We start from the raw sequence: 19,147 nt of genomic DNA on the forward strand, positions 1-19,147 counted from the left end.
CCGTGTGCTGTTGGTGGGTGGGCTGTGCTCCCCAGCCCCTCCTGCCAGCACACACGGCCCCTCGCAGCAGGTCCCCGCTCCCACGCATGGTTGTTCTCTCCCTGTGCCCTCTGGAGTGCCCGGTAGCTGTGCCGTGCCCAGGCCGTGCTCCCCTGCACGCAGCGCTGGCGGGTGCCTGCCCGGCCCCGCTGCCCTCTCTCTCTGTGTGCTTGCTGCCGTGCTGCGGGCGCTCGCGCTGTGCCACCGCCCAGCCACGCTGCCCGACGCCTCTGGACTCACCGCCGGCTCGCCTTCACGCTCTCGGAGCGCCATGCTTGCTCCCGGGTGGGCCCGCTGCGGGAGGAGGAGGAGGAGGAGGGTGGCTTGGTGCTTACGCTTGTTCGCTGTGGAGTCATCCCGCGCGGCTGCGGGGCTCTCCCGCTCGCTCATCCCGGCTCACGCTTGCTCTGCGCCGCGCGCTCACCTCTGCTCGGCGCCGCGCTCACCTCACTGCTGGGCTCACCTCACCTGCTTGCTCGTGTGCTGCTGCACATCCATGGCTCACGTTGACGTCTTCACCCATCTGGTCGTGGCAGCAGCAGCAGCTCCCGACACCTCCCGCAGTGGGGCAGGACCAGGAGGGGCGGGAAGGGAAGGAGAGGGCAGGCTGTTTTCTGCCGCTAGCTTTTCCCAGGCAGGCAGCGCAGGTGTAGCCAGCAGCCTTTGCCCTTACAGGGTCCCCAGGTGGGCACAGGCTTTTCTGAGGTGCAGTGCTCAGCCCAGCTCTGGGAGCTGCTGCAGCCCCAGTCCTGAGCTCCGCCTGACTCCTTTGCTCCTCTTCTCCTGTCCTCCTTCTCCTTTCCTCCCCCTCCTCCCCGTTCTCCTCCCTCTCTTCCTCCTCCTCTTCTCTTCTCTTCTACTCTTCTCCTCCTCCTCCTCCTCCTCCTCCTCCTCCTCCTCCTCCTCCTCTCTTCTTCTACTTTCCTGCTCCTCTCTCCTGCTCTGGCTCCTCTCCCGCTCCCCTCCCGCTCCCCAGTGGATCGCACTCCCCCCAGGGGGTCTGCGTGCCCCAGAGCTCCAGGTGGAGACAGACTCTGCGCCCACCCGCGCCTCGAGGCGCCCACCCACTCCTGCCCCCATCCCAGCCCCGACTGCTGCTGCCGCCGGCGCCCACTCCGTGGCCTGTCCGTGCTGTCTGCTGGCACCCATCACTGACAGACTCGTGTCCGTGTTCTGAGTATAACTTGCCAAACTCTTTATTCTTTCGATATTTGCAGATATGTGCCACTGTTTCCAACTTTTCATCAACAAAAAGGCCTTTCCAACTCCTTCCAAATTAGAAGATCCAGGTGGTTACACACGGCACCTCTGTACAAATTCTCTCACTTTTCATTGCCTCTCCAGGGCCGGATAAGGGATGGGCACTGGGATTGATCTAAGATTAGAGGCTCGCCCGCCCTCCAGCCAGCATGGGTCCCCCCCTCGGAGACACGCAGGAGCCTTTTAAATCCCCCCAATGTAAAGTCTAGGAAGCGCTGAGACGGCCTGCGCCTGCACTTTAAGCTGGGACATTTCTGGGCCTGCTGGATGCTGTCTAGGCACTGCCCTTTCTCGGGGATGCCGGGCGGACGACCCTCCTGGGATGGGAAGACCTGCAGACACACCGGGACCGGGCGACAGCCGCGCATGGAGCTGGATGGGCCAAAAGACGCTTTGCTGCTGCCTGCGGGAGCCGCTGCAGCGCCTGCCGCTAGCGCTCCGCTCCTTCTTCCCTCCTGCACCTCTGCAGCCTGCATGGACTCCTGCTCCTTCTCCTCTTCTCCTCGCAGCCGAGCAGCCATCTGTGTCTCTTTAGTTTTCTTCTCTTTCGATCTCTTTGTTTGGTTCTGGGCCCAAAATCTGGTGAATCGGTGTACCAGGCGCGCGGGGCTCGTATCCCTTTCTGATCCAAAGCACACGGGGCCCTCCTGGACTGAGGGGGTGTGTAGGACGCTCCAGAGAGACGCTGCCGCTGCCTCCTGCCATTGTTGTGATTCTGAATGTATTGGTTGTGCTCCATGCCATGTATGACTTGGTATTTCCCTCTGTCCTAAGCACTTTGAATGAGTTCTGCTCAACAGACTGTAAATTTCATATTGTATTTATCAGAGTTTGCTCTCCCCGCGGCCCTCGGGTGCTGGTGGGTCCCGCTCTCGCCGCTCTAGACGTGTGGTAGATATTTATTGTCCATGCTCTTTTGTAAGGGGCTGGTATCTGCCCGGTGACCTGTGCTACTTTGTATGGTGCAAGTGTGTTACCAGAATAAATCTGTTGGATTAGTAGAGGTGTGAGTTCCTTCACTGCCTGACCCTCTCCTGCTTCCATCCATGCTCCACCTGCATCCCATGCCATTTCTGTCTGTCGCCATGTCCTGTGTGCCCCACGGGAGGGGGGGCCCACATAGCCCCGCTCTGCCAGGAGGAGGACAGCTCTGCTTGCACTGGGGGGAGAGGACAGCTTGCCGGGGGGCTGGGCTGGAGCGTCCCCAGTGTCCCTAGAGGGGCCGGGTGCTGGGAGAGCTGGCCTGGGGGAGAGCAGAGTGCTCTGGCCTGGAGCTGTGGGACAGGGGGCCGTGGTGTGCTCTCCGTGCCCGGCTCTAACGCGCCTGTGTCTCTTCTCTTCCAGTCCCGCAAGGGCGTGGACCCGGAGCGCGACAAGAAGGTGCCAGAGTGCAAAGCGGACAGCATCGGCAGCGGGCGGGCCATCCCCATGAAGCAGGTTCGGTGTTCTCCTTCACCCTGCTGCCAGAGCAGGCTCCAGGGAGTCTGGGGGGCTGGCTGGTGCTCCTGCCCCAGGGGCTGCACGCCCCAGTGGTGCTGGGGGGCTCTGGGGGCTCTGTGCCGTGGGTGGGTGGGTGGGTGTACAGTGGGGGCTCTGGGGGCTCTGTGCCGTGGGTGGGTGTGCAGTGGGGTCTGGCCCTGTGCTGTGGATAGGTGGGTGTGCAGCAGGCCTCTGGGGGCTGTGGCAGGGCATTGCTGGGGCTGTGGCAGGGCGCTCCCGGGGCTGTGCTCTGGATGGGTGGGTGGGTGTGCAGTGGGCTCTGGGCTGTGGCAGAGCGCTCCCGGGGCTGTGTCAGGGCTCTCCCGGGGCTGTGGCAGGGCTCTCCCGGGGCTGTGGCAGGGCACTCCCGGGGCTGTGGCAGGGCGCTCCCGGGGCTGTGTCAGGGCACTCCCGGGGCTGTGGCAGGGCACTCCCGGGGCTGTGTCAGGGCTCTCCCGGCGCTGTGCTCTGGATGGGTGGGTGGGTGTGCAGTGGGCTCTGGGGCTGTGTCAGGGCACTCCCGGGGCTGTGGCAGGGCGCTCCCGGCGCTGTGGCGGCGGCTGCAGAGCGGTTCCAGCAGATGGCATCCATGCCCCACGCCCGCTGCAGCCTCTGCCGCAGCCTCTCTCTGCTCCTCTCTGCTGCTTTTCTCTCCTGTTCCTTTCCACTTGTTCTCCTGCTCCTGGCAGGACAGGGAGGGGATTCCCCTCTTCACTGGCTACTGCAAAGAGCTGTGAGCACAGTGCCCACACCGTGAGCCGCTGGGAGTCTAAGGGAGGCATTGCTTCCTCCAGCAGCAGTGCATTCTGCTGCTGCCTCTTGGCTTCCAGGGAAGCTTGAACTGCTGGGATCCAACCCAGAGTGTTGCCTGCCCCTCACTGTGTCCATCACTGGCAAGCAGTGATGGGTGATGTCCAATCGAGCCAAGTGGTGTGGATTGCCTGGATGGTGTTTCCATCAGGATTCCCTTGCATTACAGGAAAGACTGATCTGGCAGTGCCTGGTTGTGCTCCTGCCTTGCATGTTGTGGCCCCGTTGTGGATTCATTTATCCCTTGCTGGCCCCTCTGTGCCCCATGGGCCCCCCAGCACTGAGTTGCACAGGGCCAGTTGTGTCCCTGCATTGCAGGAGTGCTGGGACATGAGGCAGCAGAACTGAGTCTACATCCCCACCAGGTTCTGGCTGCCTGGTATGATTCCAGGCTGACATTCCATGGGGAAGGACTCAGTGAAGCCAGGCTAGGTGGGGAGGGGAGTAGTGGGTCAGAAGAGAGAGACCCTGCTCAGTGCTGGAGCTGCCAAAGCTCCTGCCCATCCCTGCCCGTGGAGTAATCCTGTGGCAGGTTTGTGCAGGGCTGTTGGTGCCCCAGGCAAGGGGCTGTGCTGAAAGGAGGCTGGTGTTGGGAAGGCAGCCTTGGGAGGGTTGGCTCTGGCGCCAGGGGGGCAGTGACAGTAGAAGCAATGCCAGGCTGGAGGCTGTGGGACCTCACACATGGGGGCTCTGCTCCTGACGTGCCCACGTTTGGCACTGAGGTGCCCACATTGCCCCAGCAGGAAGAGGCAGCCCAGCTACATGCTGGGCCTTGCCCTGCTCTCTGCAGCACAGGGCCTCTGGGTGTGCAGTGGGTCTCTGTTTGTGGTGGGTCATTGTTGGTGTGGGGGTCATTGGCATGAGGTGGTTGCTGATTGCAGTGGGTTGTTGTTGGTTTGCAGTGGGTTGTTGTTAGTGGTAGGTCGTTGTTGGGTTGTTGTTTGTGGTGGATCATTGTTGGTGTGGGGGTCACTGGTGTGAGGTGGGTTGTTGATTGCAGTGGGTTGTTGGTGTGCAGTGGGTCACTGTTTGTGGTGGCTCATTGTTGGGTTGTTGTTTGTAGTGGCTCATTGTTGGTGTGGGGTTCACTGCCATGAGGTGGGTTGTTGATTGCAGTGGGTCGTTGTTGGTGGGCAGTGGGTCACTGTTTGTGGTGGGTCATTGCTGGGTTGTTGTTTGTGGTGGGCCATTGTTGGGTTGTTGTCTGTGGTGGCTCATTGCTGGGTTGTTGTTTGTGGTGGCTCATTGTTGGTGTGGGGGTCCCTGCCATGAGGTGGGTTGTTGATTGTGGTGGGTTGTTGGTTTGCAGTGGCAGTGCCCGTAGGCTCTGGTCTGGGGTCAGCCCATCCTGGGCAGCAGGGGAGGTGGTGGTGGCTGTTCTGTGGTGAGCTAGAGCAGCTGGAGCCCTCAGTGAGACCTGGCTTGGTTCCCCAGATCCTGCTGCTGCCTGCCCAGGGCTGGTCCTGAGAGGGGCCTGACAGCCTCTTGTGCCTGGAGCCCTGGGTTCCTTTTTCCAGGATCCACTCGGCAGGGCACAGGATGATTCTTTACCTGCTCCTGTGTCTCTGTGCTGCTGACAGGGCCTGGCCTTGCCTGGTCTACCAGAGGCTGTGTTGTCTTAGTGGGATTAAGGCATTCCATGGTGTTCCTGTGTGAAATGGGGAGAATTGGGACCAACAGAGGCCCAGCTCTGCAAACACAACCTCTGTACATCCTTTCTGGGCTTTGCAAGGAAGAGGAGATGCCAAACCTCTGCCTGGTTCGGGGCTAAGCGCAGGAACCAGTTCACAGCAGCAGCAGCATCTCACAAGGAGAGCCTGGAGCAAAGAGTTCCCATGGGAGATCCAGGTCCACGCTGGGCTCAGGACTGGCACCTTTTCTAGCCAGAGTTGCTAGAGGTGGTTTCACAGAGATCCTGGCAGTGTTTTTACAGGAACACACGTGGGGGAGGTGGTGTTTGCCAGGTGGACACTAGCTTGTTCCAGCAGATACCAACAGGTGGCTTGTGGGGAAGGGCTTGCCGGGGATCCATAGCGAGGTTAGCACTGCAGCTTGGCACATTCCTGCCGTGGCCCTACACCACAGGGAGTGGTGGCTTGGTACCACCAACAGGGAGAGGAGCAATGACCCTCAGGAGGTGTAGCTCTGTATCAGAGATTCAGGACAGGGCATGGTTGCTCTGGTCTCTGGTATGGAGCTGCCCTTTCTGGAAGATGGTGGAGGTCTCAATGCTTGCTGCCTGTGAGAGGCAGTGGGACAGTGGGGCCTTCAGCTGGTTTTCTTGTTAGACTGCTCGTTGGTCCTGCCCAGCCCTAAGAGCAGAGAAGCTGTCGGGTTTGGGGCTGTGAGTGGCACATGGGCAGGATCTGCTGCCTGGCTTGGTGGCCAGCATTGGCTTCCCTGGGCACGGGCACCGCTGGGCTGGCACGTTTGGTGCTGGGGCTGCTGGCAGGTCACTCAGGAGCAGTGGGGAGAGGAGGCTGCGCTGTGCTCACAGTGCCAGCCCAGGGCTGAGGGCAGCTGGTGCTGGGGGCAGCAGGCTCACCCGTGGCACCCATGGCTGCAATCACTGTGATCCAGGATCCTTCCTGCTCTCTGTGAGCACAGAACAAGCACTGGGAGGCACTGACAGCACACAGTGGAGTCTGGGGTTTGCATGGAGCCAGGGAGCAGGAGGCACGGCTGGGTGCTGCAGAATGAGAAGCACTTGGGGAGCCTTGGCTGAGGAGGGATGTGTTGCTACCACAGGGTGCTTGGTTGTCACTTGCCCCTGCCTTCTGCAGCACAGCACCTCTAGGTGACCTGATCTGTCTCCCTTGTGCACGTCTGGAAAAGATGGAGCTCCCCAAGGGGACAGGTGAGGCTGTGGGTGTTGGGGCCCCCCCACACCTGGAACAGCACCTATGCACCCTCCAGGCAGCTGGTGCCTCTGCCAGGGCTGCTCTGTGCCAGGGACTCAGCTCTGTGTGCTGCAGTGTCCTTTTGGTGATGGCCCTGCAGGGCTGGAAGAGTTGCCTCGTAGCTGGACACTTGTCTCTGAGAAGTGGGTTAATGAGGCCGGGAGAGGAAGCTTCCTCAGCTGTTTGTTACCGGGAATGAGCTCCTAATTGCACATCTCCCAGATCTTTCTGGGAAGGCTGTGTGGGGCGTGCTGGCAGCCCCAGGCTCCCCTGGCCCCTGGCCTGGCTCTGCTCGGGCCGTGCACTCCAGCAGGGCCCAGGGCGGGTGACTCCTCCTCCTTGGGAGCTGGGATCATGCTGGGAGCTTAGATTACATTTAAATTGCCATTTGCATTTTCCAATCAATACGCGACTTCACAATTAAGTTTGGTGTTAAAATTCTTAGCAAAAAGTGAGTGGAAGGGAGATTTGTGGAGTAAACGAGTCCTCTGGGGGCCATCACCACTCCCTGCTTCATTACGCTGCATATTGCTGCTGCTGCTTTTAGTGAGCACCAGCCCAGCCCAGCTCAGCCCAGCACGGCACAGCCTGAGCAGCGCCGGGGGGAGCAGCACCAGGCTCCCCTCCTGTGTGTGACAGGGGAAGGGCCCTGGGAGAGTTGCTGCCTGTGAGGTGCACAGGGAGGCTGGGGAGCACCTGTGTCTGGCACAGGGCTCTGGGGCACAAGGAGCCTGCCTGGGAGGCTCAGGGGCAGCAGCACGGGCACTCAGCCTGGGCTGTTCCCCCTTCTGGAGCTCTGTTCCTTCTGCTTGCACAAAGGGGCTGTAGTGCCGGGCCCTCCTTTCCAGCTCTCACTTTGGTTGTGCTTCAGTTGGCCAAGCTGCAGGTGTGAGGCTGACCCAAGGGCAGCCGAGCTGTTCTCTGCTGGCAGCCTGTGTTTGGGGCGGGCTGGCAGTGCTGGAGTGGGTGTTTTGTAGCATCAGGTGCATCGGGTTGGAGTCACATCAAGGGGAGGAGAGGAGCTGCCCTGCAGGATGCTATAAGGTCAGGGTCAGACTGTGGAACTGAGCTGGGTTTAGGGCAAGAAGGGAGATCATCATGCCCAGGAGGGATCTTCATGCCCAGGAGGGATCTTCATGTCCAGAAGAGATCACTGTGTCCAGAAGGAACTGTCACACTCAGAAGCCAGAGAATTCCACACAGTGACTTCACGTTAGATCTGTAACTTCAGCCCGGTCTGGAGCAGATTTATTTGAAAGATACCAAACAAATGTTCTGAATTACAGAGAATTTACCATTTACCTGGGTGAGCTGGTGGATGTTAAACTGGCTTTGTGTGGCAGGAGGAACAATCATTTTCATACACTGTGTGGGAAATGTGTGGCCCAGCTGTGGTGTTAGAGTGGACCATTTTGGGTGGGCCCAGAACCAGAGGGAGCACAGGTACTGCTGGGTGTGTGGGGGAGAATGGCACACAGGACCCAGGCGGCTGTCCTGCCTCTGGCATGGCATGGCATGGCATGGCATGGCTGCTGTCTCATCTGGGAGGTGCAGACACATCAGGATCCCATCTCAGCTGCGAGGAGCAGTGTCCATCAGGGCAGGTTTTGTGAAGGGGCTGGGGTGCTGTGGTGCAGCTGAGCCTGTCCAGGGAGGGAGGGAGGTGAGGTGACCTCCCAGCACTGTGGCCAGCCCATGGCAGGCTCCTGCCACCTGCCCCTGAGCAGGACTGTGCCTGCTGTCCCCAGCAGCTCAGTTTGCCCAGTGATAGGAGGCAGCTGGGGTTGAGGACCAGTCACTGCACTGATTTACACCATGCAGTTCCAACATTACCTTTACATTTTCTGGTTTTATGTTTTCTTGGAGTTCATTTGAGCAAGACATTGAAGAATGAGTCTGAATCAGATGCAGATTGGCTGAGCCTCTGTAAGTCCTCTTGGACACAGGTTTGCCATTTATAACCACGCTGGCTCTCAGACATGGATATGTTTTGAGAGCTTGCACTTGACTAGTTCTCATTGCATTCATGGCTGCCTCTATGGGTTTTGTACAACCGGTGTTGAGGAGGGTTGTTGCTCAGTTAAAGTCCTGACAGAAAGCTAAAAACACTTGTCAGCACAGTCACTCCTGCCATCAGATAGTGTGTTTTACCCAAGGGAGAACCAGGCTCCTCTAATGTCCTGTTTGCACCAGCTGGCATTGGCTCCTCTCCTCTCCTCTCCTCTCCTCTCCTCTCCTCTCCTCTCCTCTCCTCTCCTCTCCTCTCCTCTCCGGCTGTGATTCCAGGGTTGTTGCTTGCCCCTGGCAGCCCTTGGCAGAGCAGGAGGTGTCAGCCAGCTGCCACATTCCATGTCCTGTTCTCATCAGCCCCTTCTGGCTCTACTGAGTCCTTCAGCTCATGTCCTCTGAGCGCCTGAGGGCCAGGGCTCTGATCCTGACAAGGGCTCTGATCCTGCCCCCACACAGCTTTGCCCAGCCACTCTGCTTTGCTGTTCCATCCCTGCATGTGTGGAGGGCAGTTCCTTCTCCCAGTGTTTGCTGGGAGCACCGAGCTGCAGTGGTCACGGGGGCTCTGCCTCTTGTGCACCATTTATTGCTGATTTCATGCTCCCGTCTGGCAGTGCTGTCCCCCCACCACTTTGTGCTGGGCCTTTGCACCCTGCAGGAGCAGCAGCTCAGTCTCCAGGCACTGGGACAGGGCTCCCAAATATGCCAGGGCTGGCAGAGCTGAGACTTTCTGCCCAGGTTTTTGAGGAGAGGCTGGCCTGGAGCCCACATTTTTGCCAAGTTAGGAGCAGGCAGTCTGGGTGTCTGTCCAGACAGCACTTCCAGAGGGGCCAGGCCTGACAGTTGGTAGAGCCAGCTTTTTCCCAGACTTTGTTACTCATTCCTACTTTTGTCCCCCATGCTGTGCTTCCCTCCCTGCCGACAGGACAGAGTGCTTGATGTGCTCTCCCTGCTCCAGAGCCCTTGCACCTGCTGTCTTCCCCAGCTTCCTTCTCCCTCTCCTCCTCTGTCCTTACCTGGTACATGATAAATTGCTGCTGGAGGTGGATTTCTCAGGGATGCAAAAATGAGTGGGGAGAGGATGATGAGGGTTGTGCTGTCAGCTTTGGTTCAGATCAATGGAGTTAGGTCTGGGCTGTTTGAGTGCAATAATTTCCTGGCCCTGGGAGTGTTGTGCCAGCAACAGCAGGGAGGGTCCCAGGTAAAATCCTGATGGGAAAAGGGGATGACTCTGACTCTCAGCTGCCCAGGACCTGTGCTCCCTCCTGGGATATGTCCATCCCTACTCTGTTTGACAGCTCTCAGAATCACAAGGAGGCAAGAAAATGTGCATCCCTTGGGAGACCTGTATTTGGAGTGTTGTTTCTCAGTCTGGGACTGCCTGTCCCCAGTTTTCCCTGCCTTGTCCACCCCTCTGCACTTTGGGTGGTGGAGAGGGTCTGGGAGCAGTCTGTGTCTATGGTGGTGAGGCTGGCTTGTGCCCTGTGTGGGCACTGCCCTTCAGCAAGGGAAAAGTTGCTGGTTGGGGACTCCAGAGGATGTGATGGTCCCTCAGAGGACCTGAACATTGGCACTGATGTGTGGAGACCCTTATCCCTGAAAGGGAGGGGCTGTCTGTGGGGACTGGGGCTGGTAAGGAAAGAGTGCAGCCCAGGGAGTGTGGGAAAGCCGGCCTGGAGGATGTTTCCTTGAGTCTGCTCGTTGTTTCTTCTCAAAGACCAGTCTGCAAGGGGCAGTGCTGGAGTGGAGCATGAGGTGCCTGGATAAACACCATCTGAGACTCGTGACTCTTCTCTTTTAGGGCATTCTCCTCAAGCGCAGTGGCAAGTCCCTCAATAAGGAGTGGAAGAAGAAGTACGTGACGCTGTGTGACAATGGGGTCCTCACCTACCACCCCAGCCTGCACGTGAGTACTGGGCTGAGTAGAGGAGCAGGGTGGGACAGAGCAGAGTCCTCCATGCAGAGAGGGGCTGGGGAAGAGTTGGGTAGCAGATGGAAGTTCTGGGCTCTGCCCTGTGCAGGAGCTCAGTGTTGGCCACCTCCCAGGCAGCATTTTCAGCAGACCTAGTTTTCACCAGGGTCTGGAGGAGCCTGTCCCCTGCAGGCTGTTCAGTGCTGGGCTGGTGGAAGGAGGCTCTGAGAGGGTTACACTGGGAGCTGCAGTTCTCTCCTGTTTGCCTGCTCAGTCCTTTAAAGCAGGGCCTGCCCTGCAGCCGGGTGAGGAGCAGGCAGAGCTCCTTGCAGCTGTATCTGCTGGTGCCATTTGGGTGTGCAGTGATTTTCCTGGCTGCTGGGTGTTGGGTAATGGAGAGGGGGTGTCTGTGCAGAGCCGCGCTGCCCTCGGAGCCGGCTGATCCTGCTCGGCTCAGGCGCGCAGCTGCCGCCCCATCCATCTCTGTCGCCTCCCCACTGTGGGGCTAATGGCTTCTTCCCCTTCCCTCTTGAGCACAGTTTGCTGCTGCAGCAGCAGCCACGGACAGACACACCTTTGACACAGGCCCAGCACCTCTGCCAAGGACGTGCTGCCACAGGACGGACAGACGGACAGTGGCTGGGGGGCACACGGTGCTTTAGGGGGCTGCAAAGAGAAGAACAAGGTGCTGCAGCTCTTGTGAATGTTTCCAGGCCCTCAGTGTGCCCCTGATCTCCTCAGATGTGGGGTGTTGGAGTGTCCTGAGCCTCAGAGTCTTTCTCCTCATTGCTCACCCTGCACCATCACTCCAGGGTTTACCTTGCTCAGTTATCCAACTCCAGAGCCCCTGGACCCTCCTGTCCTTGAACTGGAGACCCAACCATTGCATTTCCTTTCTCTAATTCATTGGAGCTTTTTCTTAGAGTCCTCAGTCCCCATACTGTGATGTACTCTGCAGCTTTTGGTCTTCAGATCACCAAGCCAGGAGGGAGTGGCTGCTGCTGCCATCTCTGTGTGTGTGCTCACCTGTGCACCCCTGTGTATGGGCTTATCACATTTCCACCATGGAAACTGCCATGCTATTACCATCAGCTCTGGAGGGAGAGCAATTTCTGGGCTATTGTTTAGCTACTCTCAGATGCTGCTGCTGCCACACACCAGGTTTCTCTCCTTTTTTCACCATTCCTTCCTCAGGGGGTGATCGAGATTGGTGCCACTTGCTTTCCATCCTGCACTTCAGTGTTTCATTTCATTACTGTGTTGCCCTGGGAAAAAATCTGGTTTGCTTCCAGCTGATGCCACTGGTGATCCACAGCCCGTTGCTGAGGGTGATGCCAGCTGGCCTCTCCTGCCTGGTTCCAGGAGGAGCTCTGAACCTTGCCCCTGAGATAGGAGTTGTATTGCTGGGTGTGTTTACCTACAGCGAGGGTGGATTACACGTGGGCACAGAGCCTGGGCTGCCCAGCCTGGCTGCCACAAGGCTGCCGTGCTGCCCTTGTGTGCTGCCCTGTGGCATCGCCTGCCCAGGAGCTGGGGAAAGGACCCTGGCACCCACCATGGTGCCCCACTGCCTACTGCAGTTCTGGCAGCGTGATCCACAAAGCCTCCCCGCCTCCCTTTCCCTCTGGCACCTGCTGTACAGCCTGCTTGGAAGGGGTAGATCCAGGAGGAGGAGGTAGTCCAGAGCAGGAGAAGGGTGTCCCATTGCATCTGCTCCTCCCCATCCTCCAGAGGGAATCAGGAGGTGCTGGGATGGATTTGTACCCTGTGGCCCGAGGCAAAGCTCCCATGTCCTTTCACAGGATGACACAAGCAGAGCACGTTAGGGATGGAGCAAACCTGTGCTCCCAAGGATGGGCACGTGCTCTTCAATCCCTTCAGTGTGGCAGCAGCAGCAGATCCAGGCTGGCTGGCACGGGCTGGGGGAGCTGTGGGCCGAGCAAACCATGGAGTGTCAGCCAAGGGGATGTGCAGCATCCAGTTCTTGCCATTGATGGGAAGTCCCAGCTTCTTCCCTGCCTGTGCTGCCATGTGTCTGGGGATGGTGGAATTCTGGATGCAGCAGAGGGGTCCCTGAGAGCAGATGGAGCCTTGCAGGAAGAGGGTATTTTCCTGTCCATCAGGATGTTCAATGCCCCAGAGCATTTTTGTGCCCTTTTTGTGTTCCCAGTGGCTGTTCCTTGGCGTGAGTCAGGGCAGTTCCTGGCGTGTCTTCTCTTCCATCTCTGTTACCTTCTCTCCCTGTCCCTCTTGGGGTGGGTGTCAGGACCTCAGAGATCAGCAGCCCGAATTTATTTCTCTGCCAGTGCACATCTGGCCAGGTGTGTCCATGCCCCACTGGATGGAGGTCAGGGCCTGGCTCTGGCAGTGCTGATTTTACCAACCAAAACTTCCTGGTGGAGCTCTTCATCTGTTTTTGGGAGTTCATCACTCAGCCTATTTCCAGATCTGGATCATGGTACCTCCAGCCCAACTTGAAAGTTTCCTCAACAGGAGTCAGGTGTAAACTCTGGGTTTTCAGTCACAGGTTGGCAAAACACGTGGTGGTGAGCTGGCCCTGGAGTTGCTTTCCTGATGGAAGCAAATCTGCCTTGACCACCAGCCTGGATTCATGCTTGGGAGCCGTGGGGCAGTGGTGGGTTCCTGCCCTGAGGTGCCACCTCTGCCTCTGCACGGGAGCTTTGGTGGTTCCAGGGACAAGCAGGATGCCTGGAAATGGAGGCAGGAGTGCTGGGGGCCTGATCCCTGGATTCAGCAGGGCATTCCTTGTTACATCTATGTTCTACCTTTCTGTAAGTGTGTTCAGTGAAAGGAGAAGAACGAGTTGTGTGAAGAGCCTGGTGCAGTTTCCCATCACTTCCCCAAAGCCTTGGAGAGAATTCTGCTGCTGGGAAGGTGCGTGGCTGAGCCCAGGCTCGCCGGCCGCGCTGCACAGAGCCAGGGAAGCAGCTCCCATTTTGCAGCCAGTGGAGCCATTCACACAATCACCTTCTGTTAATTCTATCTGCAACATCAATTAAATTGTTTGTAGAAACTAATTGAATGTGGCTTAATCACACATCTTAATAGCTTTCCACGCTTTGAACTCGTTGTTAATTCCAGTAATAAAATGAAATGAGAGAACTGGCTGGGTAATTAGCGAGGAGGCTTGGGAAGAAATTGCAGTTTTATGGTGGGTAATAAAAGCGAGCGGCAGTGACCGCTCGCTCCGGCAGGCAGCCGGCGACCGCGGCACTTGTGCTGAGTGAGGGAAAATCCTCCAGCCCTCGGAGGGTCCTGCCCAGGGCTGGCACCAGCTCTGCACCCAGCCGGGAGCAGCTCGGCATGCTGTGTGCCTGGGCTGTGCCACTCACCCAGGGTGCTGGCTGGGGAGAGCCCACGTTTGAGGCCAGGCTGCCCGGGAGCGTGGGGCTGTGCTGCCCCGGGTTTGGGGTGCTCTGGGGCAGGGGGCAGGAGCGTGGGGCTGTGCTGCCCTGGGTTTGGGGTGCTCTGGGGCAGGGGGCAGGAGCATGGGGCTGTGCTGCCCTGGGTTTGGGGTGCTCTGGGGCAGGATGGGGGTCAGGAGCGTGGGGCTGTGCTGCCCCGGGTTTGGGGTGCTCTGGGGCAGGATGGGGGTCAGGAGCATGGGGCTGTGCTGCCCCAGGTTTGGGGGTGCTCTGGGGCAGGATGGGGGTCAGGAGCGTGGGGCTGTGCTGCCCCGGGTTTGGGGTGCTCTGGGGCAGGGGTCAGGAGCGTGGGGCTGTGCTGCCCCGGGTTTGGGGTGCTCTGGGGCAGGATGGCTGCAGGGGGGCAGTGGGAAGGGAGGAGTTCACACCAGGGTGTGAAGGTGCTGTGGGGAGACTATGACCCTTGCAAATAGGTACCTGAAAGCACAGAGCAGGGCCTGTGCAGCCCCTGTCCCCTGCTTTTGGGTCCAGGATGGGAGGATTGTTGCTCTTAAACTGAGCTTGTTCTTGTGTTTATCTTGGATGTGGAAGCAGACAGGGGCCATCTCTGTGTTAATCTTTTGGGTGACCTCCTTGTGAACTGGAGTAAACCCAAGCACCCCACAGCAGCCACAAGCTCACCCTGGACAGCTCTGGCTCCTCTCCTGATGGCAGCAGAGGAGCCCAGGGATGTGGTCCTCAGCTCCCTGTTCCTCCCAGAGCCTTGAGCTCCAGTGTAGGTCCCTGCTCTCTCAGGATCTAACAGTTCCTCCTGTAACACTGGTTGGGTCTTCCCCTTCTGAGGGCACACGCCCAAGGAGGAGCTGGTCTCATCAGAGGGCTGGGGAAGAACCACAGGGCCCTAGGGGTGGGGAGGGTGGGAGGCACAGGAAGGGACACAATGCTCAGGAGAGACTGGGAGTCGCACCCTCATTCTGACTGAAAGCTGAGATGCTCTTGGAAGACAGGGCAGAGTGATAGTTACAGTCTGCACACGGGCTTTTGGTTGTATAATGAATTGTCTGCCAGAAGAAATGGTGGAAGCACCAAGTTTTGAATAACAGGAAGCTCTGCAGGTGAATGAGCAAGGGAGTTACCTGAATTCTGTTGTTTTGGGTTTCTCTTACTCCAGCTGTTACCTGAGAGGGAATTTTTAGGTATCCTATTGCTTATGCTGTAATTATATTATATTATATTATATTATATTATATTATATTATATTATATTATACTATATCATCTATCATATCATATGCTGCTGCAGTTGAGTGCTGAGATTGAACAAGGGATGATGAGGAGGAAGTGCTGGCCACCCGTGTGCCCTCTGGCTCCATCTGGTCTCTGATCCCCAGCCCGGCTTTCCCGAGCGGGCTTGTCCTGGCATGCAGCAGGGCTTAGTGCTGACTCTGAGGGTGGGGAGCTGTGCTGGCTGCCTGGGGCAGGGCTGATCCTCCTCCCTTGTGCCTCTGCTGCAGGACTACATGCAGAACGTGCACGGCAAGGAGATCGACCTGCTGCGGACCACGGTGAAGGTGCCGGGCAAGCGGCTGCCCCGCGCCACGGCCGCGCCCAGCGCCAGCCCCAAGGCCAACGGGCTGGCCAAGGACAGGAGCAGCTCCCAGCTGGCAGCTGGCACAGGTAGGAGCTGGTGTGGGGGGCACAGGGCAGCAGCTGTCCCTCCACGATGCCCAGCAGCCCTTGGCTTCGCTGGGCTGGTAACAGAGCCCCTTCTGGAGTGTCCTGTTTTCACCACCCTCGGGGAGTCCCTTTGGTGTGTGTTAGCATTTCTGTGCAGGGCCCAGCTGAGCCCCCTGGGGAATCCTCTTAGGATTTTACAGGTAAGAGGTAATCCTGTTAGGATTTTGTGCTGGTTGGTGTCCGGGACAGAAGAACATCAAAGGGTGTAACTGGCAGCATGAACCCCTGAGGAATTTCCTCACCCTAAGGACACTGTTGAGGCTGGTGAGCTGATACACGTGGTGGAAGCTGCTGCTCCCTAAACCAAAAGAAATCCCAAGGCTCTTGGTTCCTGACAAGATGTGTTCTGTTTCTTTCTGGTTTTGGGGCCCTCTTTCCTCCTTACCTTTCCCTGGAGAAATGGTGAAGATCTGGTTTGGGATCATCACTCTGTGTGCTCACTGAAGAGTTGCCCCAGAGTGTGCTGAGGTGAGACGGAAGGCTGGCTGCCCCTCTGGCCTCTCTCAGGGTTCCTGTCACACTCCTCCTCTCACAGAGTCCCTGCCATGCTGCTCCTCACTGCTGCTGCCATGGGAGGTTCTCACCTGCCAGGGGGAACTGTTGAACCTGGGACCATCCTGCCCACATTTCCCAGAGCCTTTACTGCATCCTTGGGGCTGGTGTCCTTGCCAGGGTGGGCAGCTCCCACCTGCCTTCTTCCCAGCTAGCTGCTGGCACAGTCTGGTGCACAGGTTATGGAGAAGGCTCTGTTTGGGATGCTGAGGGAGTGCTGGTGCTGCTGCTGATCACAGAAATCCCTCCAAATCCAGTACTCAGGGTGAGCTTGAGTGGCACATTCCATCTGGTTCCCTCCTGCTCTGTGCCCTGGCTCTGCCCCATGGTCAGGTGCTGTCAGCACAGTGCTTCAGAGTGTCCTGGGGCTGAGGGGAGGTGGGATGCAGCTGGGCTGAGGGGCAGGAGCTGCTGGAGTCCTTGGCATCACACCCACCCAGGGACACGGACAGGGAATGGGGCACAGTAACATCACTGCTCACGTGGTGCCAAGGAGGCCATTGTGAGCCCCCCCAAACCCAAACTGCTGTTCTTGACATGTCAGAAGTCATGTGTGGATAAACTGTCAGTTCTGGCCAGGGCTGTGCAGGTCTGCCTGTTCTTGCCTTGCCTCTCCACTGTACACTGACACTTCCACCCACACTCAGCATTGCCCAGCATGGGACAGTTCCTGATTCTGGACAGGGACACTCCTCTGCCTGTCAGAGGTGCCTGTCTGAGCTCTGACTTGGCAGAGGTATCAGAGCTGGGGGAAGGATTCAAACCACAGAGGAGCTTCTGCTGATGTCAAACCAGCTGCTCACTTAGCACTGTATCCTACTTCCAGCAGTGCTCTCAGTCCTGCTGGGCTCAGGAGCAGGCTAGGATGGACCTGGATTGCTGATCCCTGCTGCCATCCCTTTCAGGAGCAGGCTGGGATGATCCTGGATCCTGATCCCTGCTGCCATCCCTCTCAGGACCAGGCTGGGATGATCCTGGATCCTGATCCCTGCTGGCCATCCCTCTCAGGAGCAGGATGGGATGTCCCTGGGATGATCCTGGATCCTGATCCCTGCTGGCCATCCCTCTCAGGAGCAGGCTGGAATGTCCCTGGGATGATCCTGGATCCTGATCCCTGCTGGCCGTCCCTCTCAGGAGCAGGCTGGGATGTCCCTGGGATGATCCTGGATCCTGATCCCTGCTGGCCATCCCTCTCAGGAGCAGGATGGGATGTCCCTGGATCCTGATCCCTGCTGCCATCCCTCTCAGAAGCAGGCTGGGATGTCCCTGGGGTGATCCTGGATTGCTGATCCCTGCTGCTGGAAAGGCAGTGCAAGGAGCCAGTGTGGTGTGAGAGTGGCCCTGCAGTCTGGGGCTGGGGCTGGGGCAGGCTCAGAGCGTGGGGCTGCAGCTGGAGCAGTGACATGGGACAGGAGATGCAGGTTCCTGGCAGGGGGAATGTTGGGGTAGTTTATCTGGAGGGCAGTTGGGCTCAGCACTGCCTGAGCCTTTAGGGTGACACAGTTTTCTGTTCATGAGCTGTGCTTTAGTGCATCTTGGGGTGCTGCTGGGTGTGTGTGCACCCTGTGGTACAGTGGTCACTGCCATGCAGGGTCTGAGGCTCTGGGGTCCCTGCTGGCTCTCTGCCCTGGCCCTCGAGCAGAGCAGTGCTCTGGGCTGCCCAGAGCAGGTGTGCCCATGCAGGGCTCAGCACCAGCACAGCAGCTTCACATCCAGGGGTGTGTCCTGCCTGGCTCAGGCTGTGCCTGCAGTGTCAGAAATGCTTTTTGTCTGGCACACAATCAGGAAAGGCATTTCTGAGGAACTTTTTAATCTCTCTCTGATGCCTCCAAGCCCAGTAGCAGTGAATGCAGTCACCAAGGGCATTGATGGGACACAGACTCTCTGAGGTGATGTGCTCTTACCCCTGTGCAATGCCCAGGGCTGGATTTAGGGTTGATGGAGAATCTGCCTGGCTTCAAATTAGCAGTGACCTCACAGTTTTTCCACCTTTGGGACTATGGATGAGACTGTTACTGGATCCACTGGGCATCTCTCATCTGACACATATTTGGGAACTGGAGAAGAAGCACATCAAAGTTTGGAATTCTTTATCAGTCACAAGTTAATCTTCAGAGGAAACAAACTTTGGAGACAGGAGGGATTTGCTGTCTTGCCCCAGGAGTCTCTGGGCAAAGCCAGGTGGCCAGTGGTTAGAGTTCAGAGCAGTGTCTGTGGTTCCTCTGTGACCTGAACTCTGCAAAGGTGAGTGACTGGGCTGGCTGATGTCCACTGCTCTGTCCTTACCTGGGGTGAGGAAGAGCCAAGGACATAAAGGGGAGAAGAAGAAAAAAATGAAGTCTCACCTTGCCCTGTATGTGGATAAAATACATGAGTGCAGTGCTCTGGTGAGGATTCAGAATAACTCCAAAGCAGGTACAGACAGCCTCCAGCTAAATACAGCCAGAAAGAGAAGGGACTTGTGTTTGTGAAACCAGTGGGGGCTCTGTGCCCCAGTATTTAAACCATTCAAGAAGGCAACTTTACTGTAGTTAGCTTGGTTTTATTTTGGGTTGGATGAGTTCTCGTTGTCCAGGGGAGGCCATGGAGATGCTCCAAGGGCTGGAGCCCTCTCCTACAGAGATGGTCTGAGAGAGCTGGAGGTGTTAACCAGGGGAGACCTTAGAGCCCTTCCAGTGCCTGAAGCTGGAGAGGGAGCTTGGACAAGGGCCTGGAGTGATGGGACAAGGGGGAATGATGATGTACTGAAGGAGGGGAGGTTTAGATTGGATATTGGGAAGTTGTTCCATGTGAAGGCAGTGAGGTTCTGGCACTGGTCGGCCAATGGCTGCTCCATTGCTGGAAGTGTCCAGGGCCAGTTTGGACAGGTCTTGGAGCAGCCTGGTCCCATAGAAGGTGTCCTTGCCAATGGCAGGGAGTGGCACTGCAGTGGTTGGGCTGGAGAGGGCAGGAAGGGGATGAGCAGATCTCTGCCAGAGCTCACAGCTGCTGTGGCCTGCAGGCAGGTACTCACTAGAGGTGTGGCACTGCTGGGTCAGGAGTCTCCTTCCAATCCCTGCTGCTCCT

The 19,147-nt window shown here is 57.9% G+C and overlaps 1 protein-coding gene across 2 annotated transcripts in view; it reads left to right on the top strand.

The window, feature by feature from the left end:
- AGAP3 (ArfGAP with GTPase domain, ankyrin repeat and PH domain 3) overlaps positions 1-19,147 on the top strand; it is a 108,771-nt gene that overhangs the window by 55,947 nt on the left and 33,677 nt on the right. Inside the window, exons 9-11 of one of the 2 annotated variants that reach the window (XM_071456458.1) lie at positions 2,644-2,736; positions 10,297-10,401; positions 15,307-15,469. In XM_071456458.1, the coding sequence (XP_071312559.1) occupies positions 2,644-2,736; positions 10,297-10,401; positions 15,307-15,469 (361 nt within the window). Of the gene's footprint in view, positions 1-1,256; positions 1,397-2,643; positions 2,737-10,296; positions 10,402-15,306; positions 15,470-19,147 lie in introns of those variants that run through there. The other variant, XM_071456460.1, reaches the window with a different exon arrangement.

This window comes from Agelaius tricolor, unplaced genomic scaffold (genome assembly GCF_023055355.1).
Source record: "Agelaius tricolor isolate 1412-34295 unplaced genomic scaffold, bAgeTri1.0.p SCAF_58, whole genome shotgun sequence".
Taxonomy (NCBI): domain Eukaryota; kingdom Metazoa; phylum Chordata; class Aves; order Passeriformes; family Icteridae; genus Agelaius; species Agelaius tricolor.